We start from the raw sequence: 18,069 nt of genomic DNA, 5'->3' as shown, positions 1-18,069 counted from the left end.
GGGTGTTGTTAGACTACACCACCTCAGGCTTACATCTAAACAGCTAAAGTACGGCTCCCTCAACCAGCTTGAGAACTGTGTTTTAAACCTTTTTCCTTACTTCTGGGATATGGAATTTTTTCCATAGAAAATATTGGTTTATTTATATCTAATAACTGAAAGACTTTTTTTTTAATGATAATCTTATAAAAATGTTGAGAACGTTGCAAATCACATATCTGATAAGGGATTTGTATCCAGAAAATACAAAGAATTCTTACAACTCAATGATAGAAAGACAACCCAACAGCAACATCTAGACTCAAGTATTTGACCAAACAACTGGGTATCATAGCCTAGCCAGGTTGACACATAAAATTAACCATCACACTATGTAATATACAAAATCATAAAAATGTAGATATGTTAGATTCCATAGTCCAATATCCTTATTTTTGCAAATGGGGAAACAGGTCAGAGAAGATAAGCCCCTAGTTATGCACATACATTCACAGGAGAACATGCACACCCAAATTCCCAGAACTGTTCATAAGTTGCTCACTACCTTCTAATAAAATTAAGTGGAAAAAGTTTTTTAAAAAAGACAACCCAGGGGCCGGCCCAGTGGCATAGAGGTTAAGTTCATGCGTTCCGCTTCAGCAGCCCAGGGCTCGCCGGTTCGGATCCCAGGTGCAGACACTCACCAAGCCATGCCGAGGCGGCATCCCACGCAGAAGAGCTACAACTCTACAACTATGATATACAACTATGTACTGGGGCTTTGGGGAGAAAAAAGAAAAAGAGGAAGACTGGCAGCAGGTGTTAGCACATGGCCAATCTTCCTCAAAAAAAAAAAAGAACCTTAAGATATTTTTACAGAATTAAAAAAGACAACCCAATTAATGACTGGAAAAAGGATCTGAATAGACATTTCTCCAGAGAAGATATAGCAATGGCCAACAAGCACATGAAAAGATGTTAACATCATTAGTCATCAGAGAAATGCAAAACCACAAGGAGAATCACTTCACTCCCACTAGGATGGCTATAATCTAAAAGACAGGCCAGCCCTGGTGGCCTAGTGGTTAAGTTTGACACACTCCACTTTGGCAGCCAGGTTTCAGTTCCCAGGTGTGGACCTACACCTCTCGTCTGGCAGTGGCCATGCTGTGGCAGCAGCTCACGTACAAAAAGAGGAAGATTGGCAACAAATGTTAGTTCAGGACGAAACTTCCTCAGCGAAAAAAAAACAATAACAAGGGTTATCAAGGATGTGGATAAACTGGAACCCTCATACACTATTAGCAGGAATGTAAAATGGTGTACTGCTTTGAAAAACAGTCTGGCAATTCCTCGACAGGTTAAACATGGAGTTATCATTCGACCCAGCAATTCTACTCCTATGTATATACCCAAGATAAATGAAAACATACTTCCACACAAAAATTTGTACATGATGTTCAGAGCAGCATTATTCACAATAGCCGAAAGTGGAAACAACACAAATGTCCAACCAATGAATGAATAAACAAAGTGTGGTATAGCCCTCTGATGGAATATTATTCAGCAATAAAAAGAAATACTAATATATGCTCCAAAATGGATGAACATGGAAAACAGTATGCTAAGCAAAAGAAGGCAGACACAGAAGGTCACATATTATATGATCCTCTTTTTATGAAATGTCAAGAATGGGCAAATCCATAGATGCACAAAGTAGATTAGTGGTTGCCAGGAGTCTGGGGGAGGGAGGAATGGAGAGTGACTGCTACTGGTTACAGAGTTTTTTTTGGAGAGTGATGACAATATTCTAAAATTAGTGGTGATGGTTGCAAAATTCTGTGAATATACTAAAAACCACTGTATTGGACACTTTAAAAGAATACATCTTATGAGCAAATTCATAAAGCTCAATAAAGCTATTACTTATGTTTTGAAAACCTGTGAACAGCTCCGATGTCTTTTAACAAGTGACTAGTTACACAAACTGTGGTACATATATACCATGGAATTCTATTCAGTAATAAAACATATACACGTTGATAATACACAGCTTGGATGTGTCTCTGGGGAATCATGCTGAGTAAAAAAAAAAGGCAATCCTAAAAACTTACAGACTGTATGATTCTATTATATAACATTTTTGAAATGACAAACTTTTAGAAATGGAGAACAGATTAGCGGTTGCCAGGGGATATGGAAGAGGGGCCTTGCTGGAGGGAGATGAGTGTGGTTATAAAAAGGCAACAGGAGGGATCCTTGTGGTAATGGAAACAGTCAGCACCTTTAATATGGTGTGGATGTATAAAGCCTACACATATGATTAAATTGTGTAGAACGAAATACACACCAAAAAATGACTACAAGTGTAACTGAGGAAATCTGAATAAGATCAGTGGATTGTGTCAATGCCAATATCCTGGTTGTGATATTATACTATAGTTTTGCAAAATGTCACCATTGAGGGAAACTGCGTAAACAGTACACAGGATCTCTTCGTGTTATTTCTTGTAACTGCATGTGAATCTGCAGTGATCTCAATAAAAATTTCAGTTAAAAAAAAGATGACGGGTTTCTATGGCATTCCCTGTGTTTCCTCATCAGTGAGGACCTTTGACCTACGGAGAGGTAGGTGGAGAGCATGTTTTCATAACACAGATGAGGACGTTGGAATGCCGAAGATTCTGTGACAACTTGCAAATGGCAGACAGCCAGGAACAGAAGCCAGGGCTCTGGATATCCATTCCTTCATTCAACAAATATGTGTGTGAATGAGGACAATGCCTCAGAAACTGTTCTAGAATCTAGGCCCTGGGGTTACAGCCATGAACGATGAGACCAGTCTTCTCTGTTGTAGGAAAGACCACAGCTCAAGGAGGTGAGAATGGTCCCTCACCATCCCCAGTAAAAGAAACTCATGTCACTGGCTGTGGGCCTGTGGGCATGAAGGCAAGGAGGGAGAAGGGGGAGGATAATGATGCCAAATAGCTTTTTTGGGGGGCCACTGCAGCAGGACTGGCAATGATGCCCAACCTCCTAATGCTCTTCCTAGGAGGAAGGAGGAGTGTTTGGCTTGGCCAAGAGGCCAGGACTAAAAGTAACAGAATAATCACGGGCGGGCTGGGCACAGGCTGGCTCAGGGCAATGCTATGGGGTAAGGATTTAGGAAGCTGGTTCCAAGACCGACACCTGCAGAAAACTACAACTCCCAGCGCGTCCCGCGTCCCGCCCAGCCCTGGCGGTCATGTGATCGCTGCTCACGTGTCCCGGCAGCCGGCTCGGGAATGAAGCACCGTAGGTAGGTGGCAGGAGGTAGAGGCGGTGGAGGGTGCAAGCGTTAGGTCCCCAGGTCCCCGGAGCCCCCACCGCGGCAGAGCCCTGCCCACTCCCTGCAGGGCTCCGGAGCCCGGCATCCCCGCTCCACGCCCGCCTCTCTTGAGCCGGCTCTGTCGCGCCTTAGCCTGGACTGTCTTCCCCTAGTCCTAGGCCGGGATCGAGTCCCGGAGCCCCTCCCCAGTTTACCCCACAGCAGCTCACTCGCCTCGCTTCAGGCCTGGGGATCGTCGCCCCCGCCCCGGATGCGCCCTGACCCACCTCCCGATGCAGCCCACCCCTCGTATTTCTGGGATCCAGCCCCAGGCTGGACTGGGAACCCACTCCTACCTGAGGGGCCTATGCGAATGGTTGCAGCTCTGGCCTGAGCAGAGGGTTATCAGGCTTCTAGTCCTGGCTCTGCCAGCTACCCGCTGTGACATTCGTCTAACCTCTTTCTCTTCCTCAGCTTGTTTCCCTCTCTGATCTGGTGCTCCATTCCGTGATCTGAGTCAGAGCTGCTCAGTTCCCTTCACTCTGCTGACCAGCACAGAAACAGCCTGAACTCTTCTCTCTGCTGACAGCAGGTTTTAGGTAAAGTCTTGAGAAAGAAGAAATTGGGGCCAGAGAGGAAAGTGAGGAGAATCGGATCTCAGATCTTTGGGGAGAAGGAGCTGTGAAGAGCAGCCTCAACTCCACTATAGCGGATCAGGTGGAAAGAGCAGGTAAGCTGGGGCAATGGAGCTGAGGAATTTGCGGGGGGTGGGTGCTGAGAGATCCTGGACCCAGGCAGAGCCCTCTGAGTCTGAGCTGTGAGCAGGGTGGAGGAGGACGTCTCACAGCTCTGGCAGGGCTAACTTTGCAGGGCTCTCTGGAGCTGTGCTGGAAGCCTGGGAGCCGAAGACTCTGCCTCCACTACTCACTGCTTCGGTTTTTTCGCTGAGTCGCTGGCTGGGTGGCAGGTTGCGTAAGAGGAAGCCCTGCAGCGTCTGACTGATCTTTCTGGATTTGGAGCCAGCAGAGAGGTATTTCCTCTGGAGCTGTGTCCCTTGCTTGCACGCTTGGTGACAGATGTTTGAGAGCACCCAGCCTCTCCCTTTTCCCTCTCATGAGTGTACGGTTCCCAACTTTGTTCAGCCATCACCAGGAGGAGCAATGGGAAGCATCTGACTACCCAGGGGGCTTCATGAGCCATTCTACACCCTGCAGTGTGCTGAGGGCATCAGAGGGCATGCCGCTGTGCGGGACTCTGGTTAGGTCAGTCATTATGGCTGAGTCTGGCCAGTCCCCTCCTCTTCCCCTGAGCTATAAAGAGTCAACCAGGAAGGGATGAGTAAAGAGTCAAATGCGGAGTTTTGTGTGAATTCCCTGAGCTCAGGACTTAGGAAGGAGGAGACTCTGGGGGCAGGAAGCTTGGGCCGATTTCGCCTGCATGGGTGGAAACAGCCATCAGCAGCCGCTCTGGAAGGCTGAGCCTGGCTCCTCACTGCCCGCTCAGCCGCTGCCCTTTTAACGTGGCCTTCGTGTTGCTCTTCCTGTGAGCTATCCCAGTGCCTTCACACCTGGCCAATCGCACCAGGCCCTGGTTTTGGTCAGCATTCTGCTCTCTGCCTGCCTAGGGCTGAGGATTACTTAGGCAGAGTGGATGGCAGCGTGGGAAAGGGCATTTGCAAAAATAACAGTAGCAATGACCATTTATCGAGTGCTAAAGCTTTACCGATATTAACACGCTCTTTGCAGTAACTTGTGATATAGTCTTAGGTGAAATGACTTGCCCAAGGTCACACAGCTAGGAAGTAGAGGAGTCAGCATTCTGACTTCAGAATCTAATCAGAGCCCCAGGTCACAGCCCCGCCCTGCTCAGGGCTGCTCTTGGTCTGGAGGTGGACTTGACTCTTTAGGGCCGTCATTTCTCTTGAAGGTCTCAGGCTGTGAGCTGAACCTTAAGAACACTGACGGTCATTTTTCAGGGCTGGCCTCCTCAGAGCATCTCAAGATTCTGGGAAAAGGAAGCTTCTTCCCAGTTTTTATGGAAGAGGTCCAAAGCCAAAGAAGAAGGTGTAACTCACCTGTGTTTACCCAGAGAGGGAAGAGATTTATTCAGGGGACAGTCTTTTTATCTGAGTTCAGCGCTGCCCAAGGTACCATCTTGGGCCCAGGAGTGGGGCAAATGCAAACAGGTGGATGCTGGAGCGTCAGACAGCCCTGAGTAGAATCCAGCTCCACCACTGACCACATATGACCTAGGGTAGAGCGCTTAGTCCCTCTGGGATTCATTTTCTTCATTAGTAAAGGGATGATAGTCATGTCTACCTTTTAGGGCTACACTGAGGATTTGAGATAAAGCATTCCGTAGCTGCAGCAATGGCAGTTGATAGTAACAATAAACACCACACGTGTGGCCTCAGAGCCTTGCAGGGCTAGCCTAGATCAAGCCTTGTGCCTGTGAAATGCTAGCACATGAGCAAATGCTGATGGAAAACCAGCCTGACGGAGCTGGGCACCAGGGTGGGTCCAGAAGAGCTCAGTGACTGTCCGAGGAGATGGGGAAGAACTGGGGCCTGATAGGGAGGCTGGCAGAGGGGCTGGGAGCATTCCAAGCACAGGATTGATGGTGGCTTTCCCGAGGACCCAACCGTGACAAGCAAGGGGAGGGGGGCCGTTTGTCACATGGGTGAAGAGTGAGAATTGGCCTGAATTTTGAAGGGCTTTGAAAGATATGCAGAATTTAGACTCTTGGCCAGAGGCAGGTATGCTGGGCTGTAATACATTGAAATACCCATGGTTCTGGGTGAGGGCTGTTCTTGGGACCCTGTGCTGTGGAAACAGCCTAGGAAGCCAGACAGATCTGGATCCAAATCCTGCTCTGCAACTTGCTAATAAGGTGACACTGGGTAGTGATTTGATCTTCTGAACCTTATGACTGCGAGGCTGTCACAAGGACTGGATGAGATAAGATACATCCATGACATTCCTGCCCAATGCGTGACCTCTGTCTCGTGCTAACATGTTAGTATCCCTCTCTTTTATATTTATGTCTGATTGACCCTACAGGCCTGTAAGCCTGAAGCCAACAGGATTTGCATCTGACATATTTCTGTCTCTGCCACCCTGCACTATGGCACCCAATGCAGTGTCTGCACAGAGGCACTCTGGGTTTGAATCCCAGCCATGTGATCTTGGGAAAGTTGTTTCACCTTCTGTGTCCCCCCTTTCTGGGCCCACCTCAGGATAACAGCAGTGCCCGCCTTTCCCGTCTAGGTTGAGAAGAGCCAGAGCGCACAGCCTCCCAGGATAACAGCCCTGAACGGGCTGGTGCTGCCCCCAGCTGCAAGCGTTCCCTCGGCTGCCCTGGGGATGTGGTGGTGAGGCACAGCCCGCAGACCCTGCAGGGAGCGGGCTCCCGGGGCCATGGCCCAGGTCAGCATCAACACTGAGCAGGGCGAGTGGGGCTTGAGCACGGACGCCGGGGAGCGGGCCCGTCTGCTGCAGAGTCCCTGTGTGGACACCGCCCCCAAGAGTGAGGGGGAGGCCTCTTCTGGGGATCTGGGCAGAGGCACCACTTCCACGCTTGGGGCCGTCTTCATTGTCGTCAATGCCTGCCTGGGTGCAGGGCTGCTCAACTTCCCAGCCGCCTTCAGCACGGCCGGGGGCGTGGCAGCCGGCGTCGCCCTGCAGATGGTGAGTGTCCTGGCTGGGAGGGCAGAGGTGCCGTTCGGGTGGTGGGTCTGGGCTCTTTGCCTCAAAAGGGAGCTGTGGGGCCGGCCCCGTGGCTTAGCGGTTAAGTGCGCGCTCCACTACTGGCGGCCCGGGTTCGGATCGGGAGCACACCGACGCACCGCTCATCCAGCCATGCTGAGGCCGTGTCCCACATGCAGCAACTAGAAGGATGTGCAACTATGACATACAACTATCTACTGGGGCTTTGGGGAAAAAAAAAGAGGAGGATTGGCAATAGATGTTAGCTCAGAGCTGGTCTTCCTCAGCAAAAAGAGGAGGATAAGCATGGATGTTAGCTCAGGGCTGATCTTCCTCACAAAAAACAAAAAAAAAAAGGGAGCTGTGGATCAGGGATGGTCAGTAGGTGACACGTGCTACCACTCTCCCCTCCCTCACACGTGGCAGACATTACTAATCTATTACAGCATTCTTCCCTCTGAGCCCAGATGAGGCTTCAAAAGCCTTCCCGACAATCAGGGAAGTTTGGACATCAGCTGCATATTTAATAATTTTGTGGTTATGTTTAAAAAGTGGGCCCTTATCTTTTAGAACTGCATGCCAAAATATATACTGATGACGTGATACGAGAGCTTATATTTTCTTAAAATAATCCAGAGTGGGAGACGGAATAGATGAAACCAAGATTGGCCATGAATAGATCATTCTTGAAGCTGAGTGTTTGGTACACGGAGCTCCATTATACTATTCTGTCTACTTTTGTATATGTTTGAAATTTTCCACCACACTTCTTTTGTTTTCAAAGAAAGCCTCTACTTGGCAGCCTCCAGTAATCTATTAAAATTGCGCTGCAAGATGAGACTCATTTGCCAGACTGGCTTTGGGCATTGGCCCAGGAAATGCTGAGCGAAACCAGGCTGCGCTTTGCTGCCAAGCCTTTCCCACACCCTCTTGCTCTGCCCCTGCCCGCAGGCCATGCTGGTTTTCATCATCAGCGGCCTCGTCATCCTGGCCTACTGCTCCCAGGCCAGCAATGAGAGGACCTACCAGGAGGTGGTGTGGGCTGTGTGTGGCAAGCTGACAGGCGTGCTGTGCGAGGTGGCCATCGCCACCTACACCTTCGGCACCTGCATCGCCTTCCTCATCATCATCGGGGACCAGCAGGACAAGAGTGAGGTTCCCCCTCAGTACCTACCTCATCCCTCCCTCTCGGCCTTGGGGGTTCTGGAGGGAGGGAAAGGGCACGGAACAACTGCCCAGGGCCTGGCTTGGGCCCCACATCCATCTGGGGATCCTCCATCCTGGGCCCATTAGACAGATGGAGGTCCTGAGACCCAGCGGAGCAGGACGGCCACACCCTGCAGTAGCCTGGCGTGACGTTCCCTCCTTCCTCCCTGTGCAGTTATAGCCGTGATGGCAAAGGAGCCTGAGGGGGCCGGCGGCAGCCCCTGGTACACAGACCGCAAGTTCACCATCAGCCTCACTGCCTTCCTCTTCATCCTGCCCCTTTCCATCCCCAGGGAGATTGGCTTCCAGAAATATGCCAGGTTTGGAGTCCCCACCCTAGCCTGGGCTAGACAGAAGCGCTGATCACAGGCAGCTAGAGACCTGAGGGCAGCTGGGGAACCCCTCTCCTCCATGCCACCCCACCTCTGGGGCGGCAAGAGTGGGCAAGGCGGGGCGGACCGCGGCTTGCAGGGCTTCTGGCGTAAGACTTCCTTTTGCATCAGCAACAAAGGAGACGGGCCCTTTGCGTCAGTGAGAGATTCAGTTCCAAATGTCCTAGTCACAGAAGGGATGGGTGATAATCAGGAGTGGGAAGGCAGCCGCCTGGCCTGGGCCTTGGCTCTCCCTGGGATGGTGGGACTTTTGACCATTTGGGGTTGTCAGCCGGGCAGCGTCTTCCATGCAGCTTGGTATGAAGGGAGAGGACTGGCTTCCTGGCTCAGGGTCTGAACAGCTGTGGGATTCTAAGCTGTTTCCTGTGATGTGTAATCGAAAGGGTTGTGCTCAGCTGTCTCCAAGGTTCCCTTCGATGTTGACATTCCAGTGTTTGTACCTCCGACCCTCCTACCTCCAGCCTCTCCTAGTTCTCAAAGGCCCTCCTGCAGCCCTCGCCCAGTCTGGGCTGCTCTGATTGAACCAGCAGCTGAGCTTCGAAGCCCAGCCCCGCACCGTGGTCTCTGAGCCGTGGAGCCGAACCAGCGCATTTCCCCACAGCCGCAAATGTCAGTGTGCTCCCCTGTTGGCGTCCAGCTGCCTCCTAGCTGCGGGCAGTTTCTCCGAAATTTATTTCTCATGCATTTCTTGACTTTTTGTGTGGAATAGTCTCCTAATTCGTTCATTAGACACTCGTGGTGTCACTAGAGCTGAGGGTAGATGCCCCTGGGGATGGAATCCGAGAAAAGGCAGCTGAGGCTGGGGAGGAGGAAGCTCATCCTTCTTTCCCCACAGCTTCCTGAGTGTCGTAGGCACCTGGTACGTCACTGCCATCATTATCATCAAATACATCTGGCCAGATAAAGAGATGACCCCAGGGGACATCCTGACCAGGTGGGTAAGGGCCCCTAGGGGACACATGGGGTAGAAGCTGCCACTTGGGCCCAGGCTGTGCTGAGTCAGGCATCAAAAGCCCACACAAGGGGCCGGCCCCGTGGCTTGGCGGTTAAGTGCGTGTGCTCCGCTGCTGGTGGCCGGGGTTCGGATCCTGGGCGCGCACCGACGCACCGCTTCTCGGGCCATGCTGAGGCCGCGTCCCACATACGGCAACTAGAAGGATGTGCAGCTATGACATACAACTATCTACTGGGGCTTTGGAGGAAAAAAGGAGGAGGATTGGCAATAGACGTTAGCTCAGAGCCGGTCTTCCTCAGCAAAAAGAGGAGGATTAGCATGGATGTTAGCTCAGGGCTGATCTTCCTCACAAAAAAAAATAAAAATAAAACAAATGAGCCAACGTGAGGTTGGCCTCAGGTTGTGGAGACTGCCAGGGTGGAATTGCACGTTTCTCCAACTTGTACTTACCTGTAATTTCCGTATCTTCTTTATGAGGATGAATTTGTTTTGCTATTTAAAAAAAAAAAGTTTCCTTATTTTGAAAGGAACAAACCAGAAAAGCAAAAGCCCCAGTGCAGGAGCCAGGGATTCTGGATTTGGGTCCCAGGAGGGCCTTCCAGAGCCTCACTTTTCTGACCTGTGAAATGGAGATGTGTCCTCTCCCCACTCCCAGACTTATGTGGGTTGAGTGTTCTACACTGGTCTATGCTTGTCGATGGAGGCCATGGTGAATAAAGAGAAGGGGTAAGGGGGTGGTTGGTGGCTCTGAGGGCTTCACAGAAAGCAGATCCTTGTGTTTGTCCACAGGCCAGCTTCCTGGATAGCCGTGTTCAACGCCATGCCCACCATCTGCTTTGGATTTCAGGTGCCACCTGCATCCCCATAGCTCACTCCCCGTCCTGGGATGGCATCCACATTGCAGGCAGGATGGAGGGATCCTGGAAGGAAGGACAGAGTGGGGCCCCCAGGACGTGCCCCTTGTCCCTGGAAACTGGGGGTGAGGTCAGTTCCCCACCATAACCCTGCCTTCACCCTGACAGTGCCACGTGAGCAGTGTGCCCGTCTTCAACAGCATGCGGCGGCCTGAGGTGAGGACCTGGGGTGGAGTGGTGACGGCTGCCATGGTCATAGCCCTCGCTGTCTACATGGGCACGGGTGAGTGCTCCCCTCCGAGGGCTGGGCTTGGAGTGCTCCCACTTTCCCTCTTTGTCCCCAAGTCCTCTGGCCCAGCTTTCCTGGGGACAGCCCTGCACTTCTAGCACGTGAAACACTCTGTGGGTGTTGGCTTGAACTTGGGCTGCCTTGGGCCTCCTCCTGCCCACAGGAGAGAGATATACTCATCCATTGATTCAGCTGCTCTCAGTTGGTGCCTAGAAAATGCCAGGAACTGTTGTCAGCATGGGGGGTGCTGTGGAGATAGACAGACCTGGTCCTACCCTCACGGAATTGACGGGCTAGTCAGAGAGAGAGTCTTACAAGAGTAAGTCAGGAGTCAGTAAGGAATTCCAGACAGTTGTGCGTGCCACGGTGACAGTGAAACGGGAGATGTGAGTGGGACTGGGAAGGGGTGCCTTTGGGGGCTGGTTCACAGAAGGCTCCTCTCTGAGGAGGTGGCATATGGGAAGGAGCTAGAATCTGACGAACTGAAGGAAGAGCGTTCCAGACAGAGGAAGCAGAAAATGCCAAGTCCCTGAGGCAGGGACAGAAGGGTCTGTGTAGCTGGAGTGGAGCGAGTCGGGGCGGGTGACAGGCAGTGAGGCCAGACAGGGAACGGGGCCAGATCCTGTTGGGCCTTGAGGACTGTTGGGAGCCAGCGGGGAAGCGTTTTAAGCAGGGCATGGCTGTGCGGAAGATGGCCGTGGGTGCTGTGTAGAAGATGGTTTGGGTGAGGGAGCAGGCCTGGGAGACCAGGAAGAAGGGCCCTGTCATTCCATCCATAGAGGGTTCTCGGGACCGGCACTGTTCTACCTCTGAAGACGCAGCCAGGAACAAGAGAGGCAAATAGGCAGAACTCCTGTTCTCTGGGGGCTCGTGTTCTGGTTGGGGAGATAGATAATAAACAAGTTTAAAAAACAATCAGAGAGAGAGGAGAGCTGTGAAGGAAATAGGATGGGGTGATGGGAGAGGGTGCCTGGGTGGGGGTTGTTGTGGCGGGCTGGGCGGGGAAGCGTTCTCTGGGGAGAGGACATCTGAGCTGAGGCCTGAGGCCTGGATGATGAGATGGCAGCGTGGAGAGCTGGGCAGGCGGAACGTTAATGCAGAAGCTCTGAGACAGGAACATGCTGGGCGAGTTCAAGATCAGAAAGGTGGCAGTGTGGGGGCGGGGGATGTGAGAAATTAGGGAAGGAGGCTTCTGATCCCAGCCCCTGCACCCTCCTAGCCTCAGTCTGAGCCTCCAGAGCTGCTCCAATGCTCTTCCCGTCTGATGTCGCACCTGGGAGTGGACGGTCCCTCCCCTGACCCTCCCAGGCTTGCCCCGACCCAGCCCCCTTGTCCCTGCCCTCAGGCATCTGTGGCTTCCTGACCTTTGGAGCTGCTGTGGACCCCGACGTGCTCCTGTCCTACCCCTCGGAGGACATGGCTGTGGCCGTCGCCCGCGCCTTCATCATCCTGAGCGTGCTCACCTCCTACCCCATCCTGCACTTCTGTGGGCGGTGAGCCCCCTCCCCACCCTGCTGGGGCGCTCCCTCCCTCTCCCCAGGGCCCTGTAAACATGGTCCTTTGGCCTTCTGTGGAACTCATTTTGTAGAAGAAAAACTGAAGCCCGTGGGAAAGAGTCAGTGCCTAGGATGGCCCCGCAAGTACCCCCAGCTGGGTCCTGGGCACCCCTCTTGTCCCAAGGTCCCCAGAACACTCTATGAGTCCTCTAAGAACCTCTAGCCCAGATCCTTTCCTGAACACCCAGCCTTCTTGGTACCCCAGGCCCTTCCTTTTCAGGAGAATAATAGTATCAGTTCCCACGGGGTGAACACCTCCTGGGCCAGGCAAGGCGCTGAGCCCTTCGCATTCCCCATCTCCTCAGTCCCCATGGCAAGCCTGGAAGAGTGCTGCTGGGCCCATTTGACAGAAGAGGAAACAGGCTCAGGGACTGGGGCCTTGCCCTCAATCTACCCAGTCTAGAGTCTGGCTCCGTGAGCTGGAGGTGGGGGCCCCGAGCAGGGGCGCCGCTGACCCCCCTCTCCACATGGGCAGGGCGGTGGTCGAAGGCCTGTGGCTGCGCTACCAGGGGACGCCTGTGGAGGAGGACGTGGGGCGGGAGCGGCGGCGGCGGGTGCTGCAGACGCTCGTCTGGTTCCTGCTCACGCTGCTGCTGGCGCTCTTCATCCCCGACATCGGCAAGGTCATCTCCGTCATCGGAGGCCTGGCCGCCTGCTTCATCTTCGTCTTCCCAGGTGTGGCCCCCTGGCGCCCCGCAGCCCTGACTCCCAGCCTCAGCCCCTCACTTGCTCACCTCCCGTGGAGAGTGACCACCAGGATTTAGTGATCACCCACCTCAGGCTCTGTGCCAACCCCTGTCCAAACATTGCCTCCTGAAAAGAAGGCCTGGTCATGTTCTCCATTTTACTGACAAGGAGACGTGAGGTTCCGAGAGGGTGACAGACTTGCCTAGAGGTTAACAAACTCAGCTAATGAGTAACAGAACCTTTTCAAACCCTAGTCAGTCTAGGGCCACAGCCCATACTCTTAACCCTTCACTCAAGTGTCTGACTTCCTGACTATCGGGGATCTGGCTGGTTCAGTCCCCAGAGGGCAATGGGGCCTGGTGGCAGAAGCCGGGAGACCTTAGTTTCGGACACGGTGTGCCACTAGATCCCTGGGAAATTGTCCCATCTGCCCAGTCAGGAGTCCTGCCTATACCCAGCTTATTTCTATCCAGGAGGCCACCTTGCAGCCTTTGCCACTTTGCTTGGAGTAAGGGGGCCCCATCTGCTCAGAAGTGCGCTGGGAAGGGCCCTGCTTCCAGCGCTGCCCCTTTAGCTCTGAGTCTTGCATGCAGCCCAGGGGGGCCTGTCAGATGCTGGCCTCTCCTGGGAGAGCAGAGGCCAGGCCTCCAGCCGGGGGTGGAGTGGGGGGCAGAGATGGAATATCTGGAAGGGCACACCTAGCCCTTTCTCTGTCCACCACTACTGCCTCTTGGTAAGGGAGGAGGCCAGGGTGAGGGAGGGAGTCCACACAAGGTCTCAGGGCCACCTCTTCTCCTCCAGGGCTGTGCCTCATTCAAGCCAAACTCTCTGAGATGGAGGAAGTCAAGCCAGTCAGGTAAAGCAGGGCCCAGCCCATGGTCTTCTCGGGGAGGTGCTGGATGGGGAGGGTCTTAAAATAGGTAGAGGCTGGGAGCTACCCTCAGCCTCCAGTAAGGCTATGGATTGATCCCCCTGCCTGGGCGCAGCGGAGGAGCCCTCCACACCCAGCCCTGGCCTTGCTCTGGGGGTGATCAGCTCTGCCTGCCTCTCAGCTTGAGCGTTGCTAGGTTACGCAGCTTCCGGGAAACTTGCATACTTCGAAAAACGTGAGTTTCAAAATACTTTTTTTAAATGGGTAACACGTGCTAGTTGTAACAGTTTAGACACTACTGAAGGACTTCAGAGAAAAAAGTGGAAGTCCCTCTTCCCCCACAGCCCGCGCCCCCACCACATCCCTTCTCTTGAGAGAGCTCCATGTCATCAGCATGGTCTGGGCCCTTCTAGACTGTTTCCATGTGTGCACAAATGTCTGTGTACACATAGCTATGCGTATAGCTGCCATGCCAGACACCCTTTTCTGCTACTTGGTTTTTTCGCTTAACCATGTATCTTGGAGATCACTCTATGTCAGCACGAGAAGATCCACTTCTTCCTTTTTTTTTTTTTTTTTTTTTGCTGAGTAAGATTCACCCTGAGCTAACATCCATTGCCAATCCTCCTCTTTTTGCTTGAGGAAGCTTGGCCCTGAGCTAACATCTGTGCCCATCTTCCTCTATTTTGTATGTGGGACACCGCCACAGCATGGCCACCAACAAGCGGTGTGGGTCCACGCCTGGGAACCAAACCCAGGCTGCTGAAGTGGAGCGTCCCAAACTTAACCACTAGGCCATGAGGCCAGCCCTCACTTCTTCCTTTTTTAATGGCTACAGAATATTCTGTTGTATGAGTGTGTCCTGAATGTGAACACTCTTATACATATACATCTTGGCACACCTGTTTCAGGATCTTGGTAGGATTGATTCTTAGAGAGAAATTGCTAGGTCACAGGGCATGCCCATTTTAACTTTAGCACAGAAGTTCAAATTACCCTCCAGAACGACAGTACCCATCAGAGTCCCAGCAGCAGTGAATGAGCGTGCCCTGCCAGCATAGTCTATAACAGCCTTTTAAAATTTTGTTAGTCTGATGGATGCAAAACACTACATTGTTTTACTATGTACATGTCCCTAAATAGTAGAGAGGTTGAGAACAGGTTGCATGCTTTTAAAAAAAATTATTGTGCAAGCAATACTCATTCATTATAGAAAATGTGAAAAATACAGACAAGTCTAAAGAAGAAAATAAAAATCACCCTAAACCTCAATACCCAGTTATAACTCTGTTGCTATTTTTTTTTTGTGGTGAGGAAGATCAGCCCTGAGCTAACATCCATGCCAAACCTACTCTTTTTTTTCGCTGAGGAAGACTGGCCCTGGGCTAACATCCGTGCCCATCTTCCTCCACTTTATATGGGACGCCGCCACAGCATGGCCTGACAAGCGGTGCGTCGGTGCGCACCCAGGATCCAAACCCGGGCTGCCAGCAGTGGAGCGTGCGCTCTTAACCACTATGCCACGGGGCCGGCCTGCTGTTGCTATTTTTTATATATGCTATTTTTTATATATGCAAATACATATATTTGCAGGTGTCTGCTTCTTTTTAAATGAAATGGATCACACTCCATGCGACCTGCTTTTTCCTGAACATCTTTCCATCAAGAGACATGTATTCTAATCCTGGTGCTGCCCTTGGTGTGCTCTGACCAGTCAGTTAATCCCGTTAGGTCTTGGTCTCCTTACGTGGGACTGGGGATCAGACACCTGACCCCAAATACCTTTGTATGAAAAGTCCTTGAGAAGTAGGAAGTGCTCTACCCCCAGGAGAAGTGGTATAAGTAATTTACGGTAATTAACTGATATATGTATCTGCAGAGTCAGGGATGGATTGACTGACCAAACCCCTCTGCCCTACAGCTGGTGGGCGCTGGTCAGTTACGGAGTCCTCTTGGTCACCCTGGGAGCCTTCATCTTCGGCCAGACCACAGCCAACGCCATCTTTGTGGATCTCTTGGCATAACCACTGCCTCCCAGGGAACACATGGCCTTTGCCACTGGACCCAGGATCCCATCTCTTAGAGCTGCGGGGCCAACCTGAGTCTGGCATCCTTCCCCCCTACTGGTGGGATGACACCTGGACATCCTTTTACAGGGACAGTTGTGGCGTGAAATCAGGCCCCACACCTCTGGGCAGCTCAAACCCAGCTCCCTTCCTGCCTCCCCCATCCTGGCAGTGCCGTGGATGGTGGGAGGAGGTCTCATGTCGCAGAGGAACCTTCCCCTTTCCTCCAACTCTCGACTTCTCCGTGCCTGGAACCCATGGATGAAGAGGGCCAGAAGGTCTCAGAGGAAAGAACCCAGCCTGACTTCCCTCTGGAGAAAGTCTGGACAAAGGGCCGTCCTCCACAGAGCAGCCTGTCCTGAGTAGGGGCTGTGCTCACTACCCCCAGACACAGTGCCTGCTCCAGTCTCTCGGCAGCCCAGCCAGCGGTGACTTCCTCTGGGATCTGGCAGGTTCCAAAGGTGACACTGAATTCAGACCAATGCACAGAGGCAGATAGAGTCATGCTTGTCCACTCCCTCCTGGCCCACAGTGAGCCTGATAGCCCTCTCTCCCTGGCTAATTGACACTTCCAAGCCTTTGGGGCCTCACGCTGTCTCTTTCCCCAAACCTGAGAGTCCAGGCATCCCTCTCCTCCTCCATGCCCAGACATCACCAAGTCTAATGTTTACAAACGGTGCCAGCCCGGCCTTGAACCAGGGCCCAGGGGCCATCCCGTGCCACCGCGGTGCTGTGAGTACACCTCCGTTAGCTTTCCCAAGGGGGGAGTCTGCTTTTCTCTTCGGAGTCCAGATGGGCCCCTCTTTTATGAGGCACAAGGGTGGGTAATAGAAAAGGCCGAGAACCTTTCAGACCCGTGCAGGCCCGGCTGCTCAGGACCAAGGTGAACCTGTCTGACCCTCACTTTCACCAACTGCCTCTCTTCTCCCTGCCCCCTCCTCCCCCTCCTCTGCCATTTGCGTGCAGTCACGCCAGCCTGGAAGTTTCCCTTCCAATCTGGATCTTGTCTGCTCCTTCCCCCCATCACTTCTTCGCCCCCTACCCCATTTTTCTATGTAGCTCGACCTCTCCTGTTCACGTAAGTGTGGGGGTGGAGGGTTGCCAAACCCTCTCTTGTCAACTTCCTCAGCTCCACACATCCACAGGCCTGGCCTCGGTGGCCTGTCCGTCACACCGAGGTCACACCTAGATTGTGCCCCAGGCAGGGTGAGGGGGACGCTATTCTCCCCCTTCCTGTTCCCATTTTGAACACGTTGGCCACTCACTTTGGTCAACTCCAGGTACCGAATCAGGCTTCCTCTACCCAGAACACTAGTATTTCTCTGGCCCCTCCTGCCCAAAACCTCAGTACCCGGGGTGAGAGGGACCCCCACCCAGCAGCCCACCATTCAGGGCAGTCAGATCTGAGAGGCGGAGGCCGGAGAGGCTTCTGCTCAGTCCCCAGACTGGGTGACCTGCCTTTCCTCACATCCGCCTCCTGCTCCCTGAGGCCAGACCCGCTCTGCTGTTTTCTCAGCCTGCCGCACAGCACCAGGCCCTGCCAGCGCCCACCCTCACAAGGTTAGGAGGACGGCCCGCTCAGCAGGGGCTGCATAGCCTCCTAATGCTGAGTTTCGGGGGGTGGGATGTAGGGGGAGTCATTGCACAGAACCCAACCAGTCGGGAAAAGGAGCAGGAGTCCGGCCTTGTGGCCTAACCTCAGGAGCCCCCTCCCTGCCAGGGCCTTTTACTGTTTCTTTTCTATTTGTGCACATTCAGACTAGGGAGGCTGGTTAATAAAAAGAGACTTGTGCTGCTGAGCTGCGTGGCCTGTGTCTGGTGCTGGGGACAGAGTCCAGGCCACTGACAGGAGGAATATGATCTGGGGTGGAAATGGATGGGAAGGAAGGCCTTTTGGCTTTATCATCTATGACCCCTGACTCAGGAATGGGCACCACCATGCTGCCTCTACCAGGCCAGAAACCTGCAGGTGGTTCTCAACGCCTCCCTTTTCTTCCCCATCCCATCAGCCCTTCCCTGCTGACTTGGGAGTTTGCCTCTGTCTCCTGTCCTGCTGCTTCTGCCGTGGCTCAAGCCCTCACTGTGTCTTCCTGCACCACTGTGGCCTCAGGCTGGCCTCGGTGCTGCATGTCCCTCCCTGACCTCAAATTTTGGAGTGAGCTTCAAACTCCTGAGCATCTGCCCCTTGTCTTTTCCAACGCGT

General features: G+C 52.9%; 1 protein-coding gene across 3 annotated transcripts; it reads left to right on the top strand.

The window, feature by feature from the left end:
- Positions 1–3,258: 3,258 nt before the first annotated feature.
- SLC38A7 (solute carrier family 38 member 7) lies at positions 3,259–17,287 on the top strand. 3 transcript variants are annotated; one of them, XM_058527941.1, is made up of 12 exons: positions 3,259–3,277; positions 3,761–4,016; positions 6,553–6,972; positions 7,942–8,140; positions 8,372–8,516; positions 9,424–9,522; positions 10,333–10,390; positions 10,566–10,680; positions 12,032–12,179; positions 12,718–12,917; positions 13,731–13,785; positions 15,722–17,287. In XM_058527941.1, exons 3-12 carry the CDS (start codon positions 6,703–6,705, stop codon positions 15,822–15,824), a joined length of 1,392 nt encoding a protein of 463 aa, XP_058383924.1. In that variant the 5' UTR covers positions 3,259–3,277; positions 3,761–4,016; positions 6,553–6,702; the 3' UTR covers positions 15,825–17,287. The 3 variants fall into 3 exon arrangements, with proteins under 3 accessions (XP_058383924.1, XP_058383926.1, XP_058383925.1); XM_058527943.1 differs by lacking the exon at positions 3,259–3,277 and adding an exon at positions 4,157–4,316 and having other exon boundaries at positions 3,331–4,016; XM_058527942.1 differs by lacking the exon at positions 3,259–3,277 and adding an exon at positions 4,143–4,316 and having other exon boundaries at positions 3,331–4,016.
- The last annotated feature ends 782 nt before the right edge of the window (positions 17,288–18,069 follow it).

Source organism: Diceros bicornis, chromosome 32 (assembly GCF_020826845.1).
Source record: "Diceros bicornis minor isolate mBicDic1 chromosome 32, mDicBic1.mat.cur, whole genome shotgun sequence".
Classification (NCBI taxonomy): domain Eukaryota; kingdom Metazoa; phylum Chordata; class Mammalia; order Perissodactyla; family Rhinocerotidae; genus Diceros; species Diceros bicornis.
Note: the sequence above shows the minus strand (reverse complement) of the source record. Positions and strands in the feature narration are given on the sequence as shown.

Excerpts from the sequence above, each read along its gene's own strand:
- SLC38A7 (XM_058527941.1), top strand. The coding sequence starts at position 6,703 with ATGGCCCAGGTCAGCATCAACACTGAGCAGGGCGAGTGGGGCTTGAGC. Across the intron at positions 9,523-10,332 it reads CCAGGGGACATCCTGACCAG|GCCAGCTTCCTGGATAGCCG; the intron begins GTGGGTAAGGGC and ends GTTTGTCCACAG. Across the intron at positions 13,786-15,721 it reads GAGGAAGTCAAGCCAGTCAG|CTGGTGGGCGCTGGTCAGTT; the intron begins GTAAAGCAGGGC and ends TCTGCCCTACAG.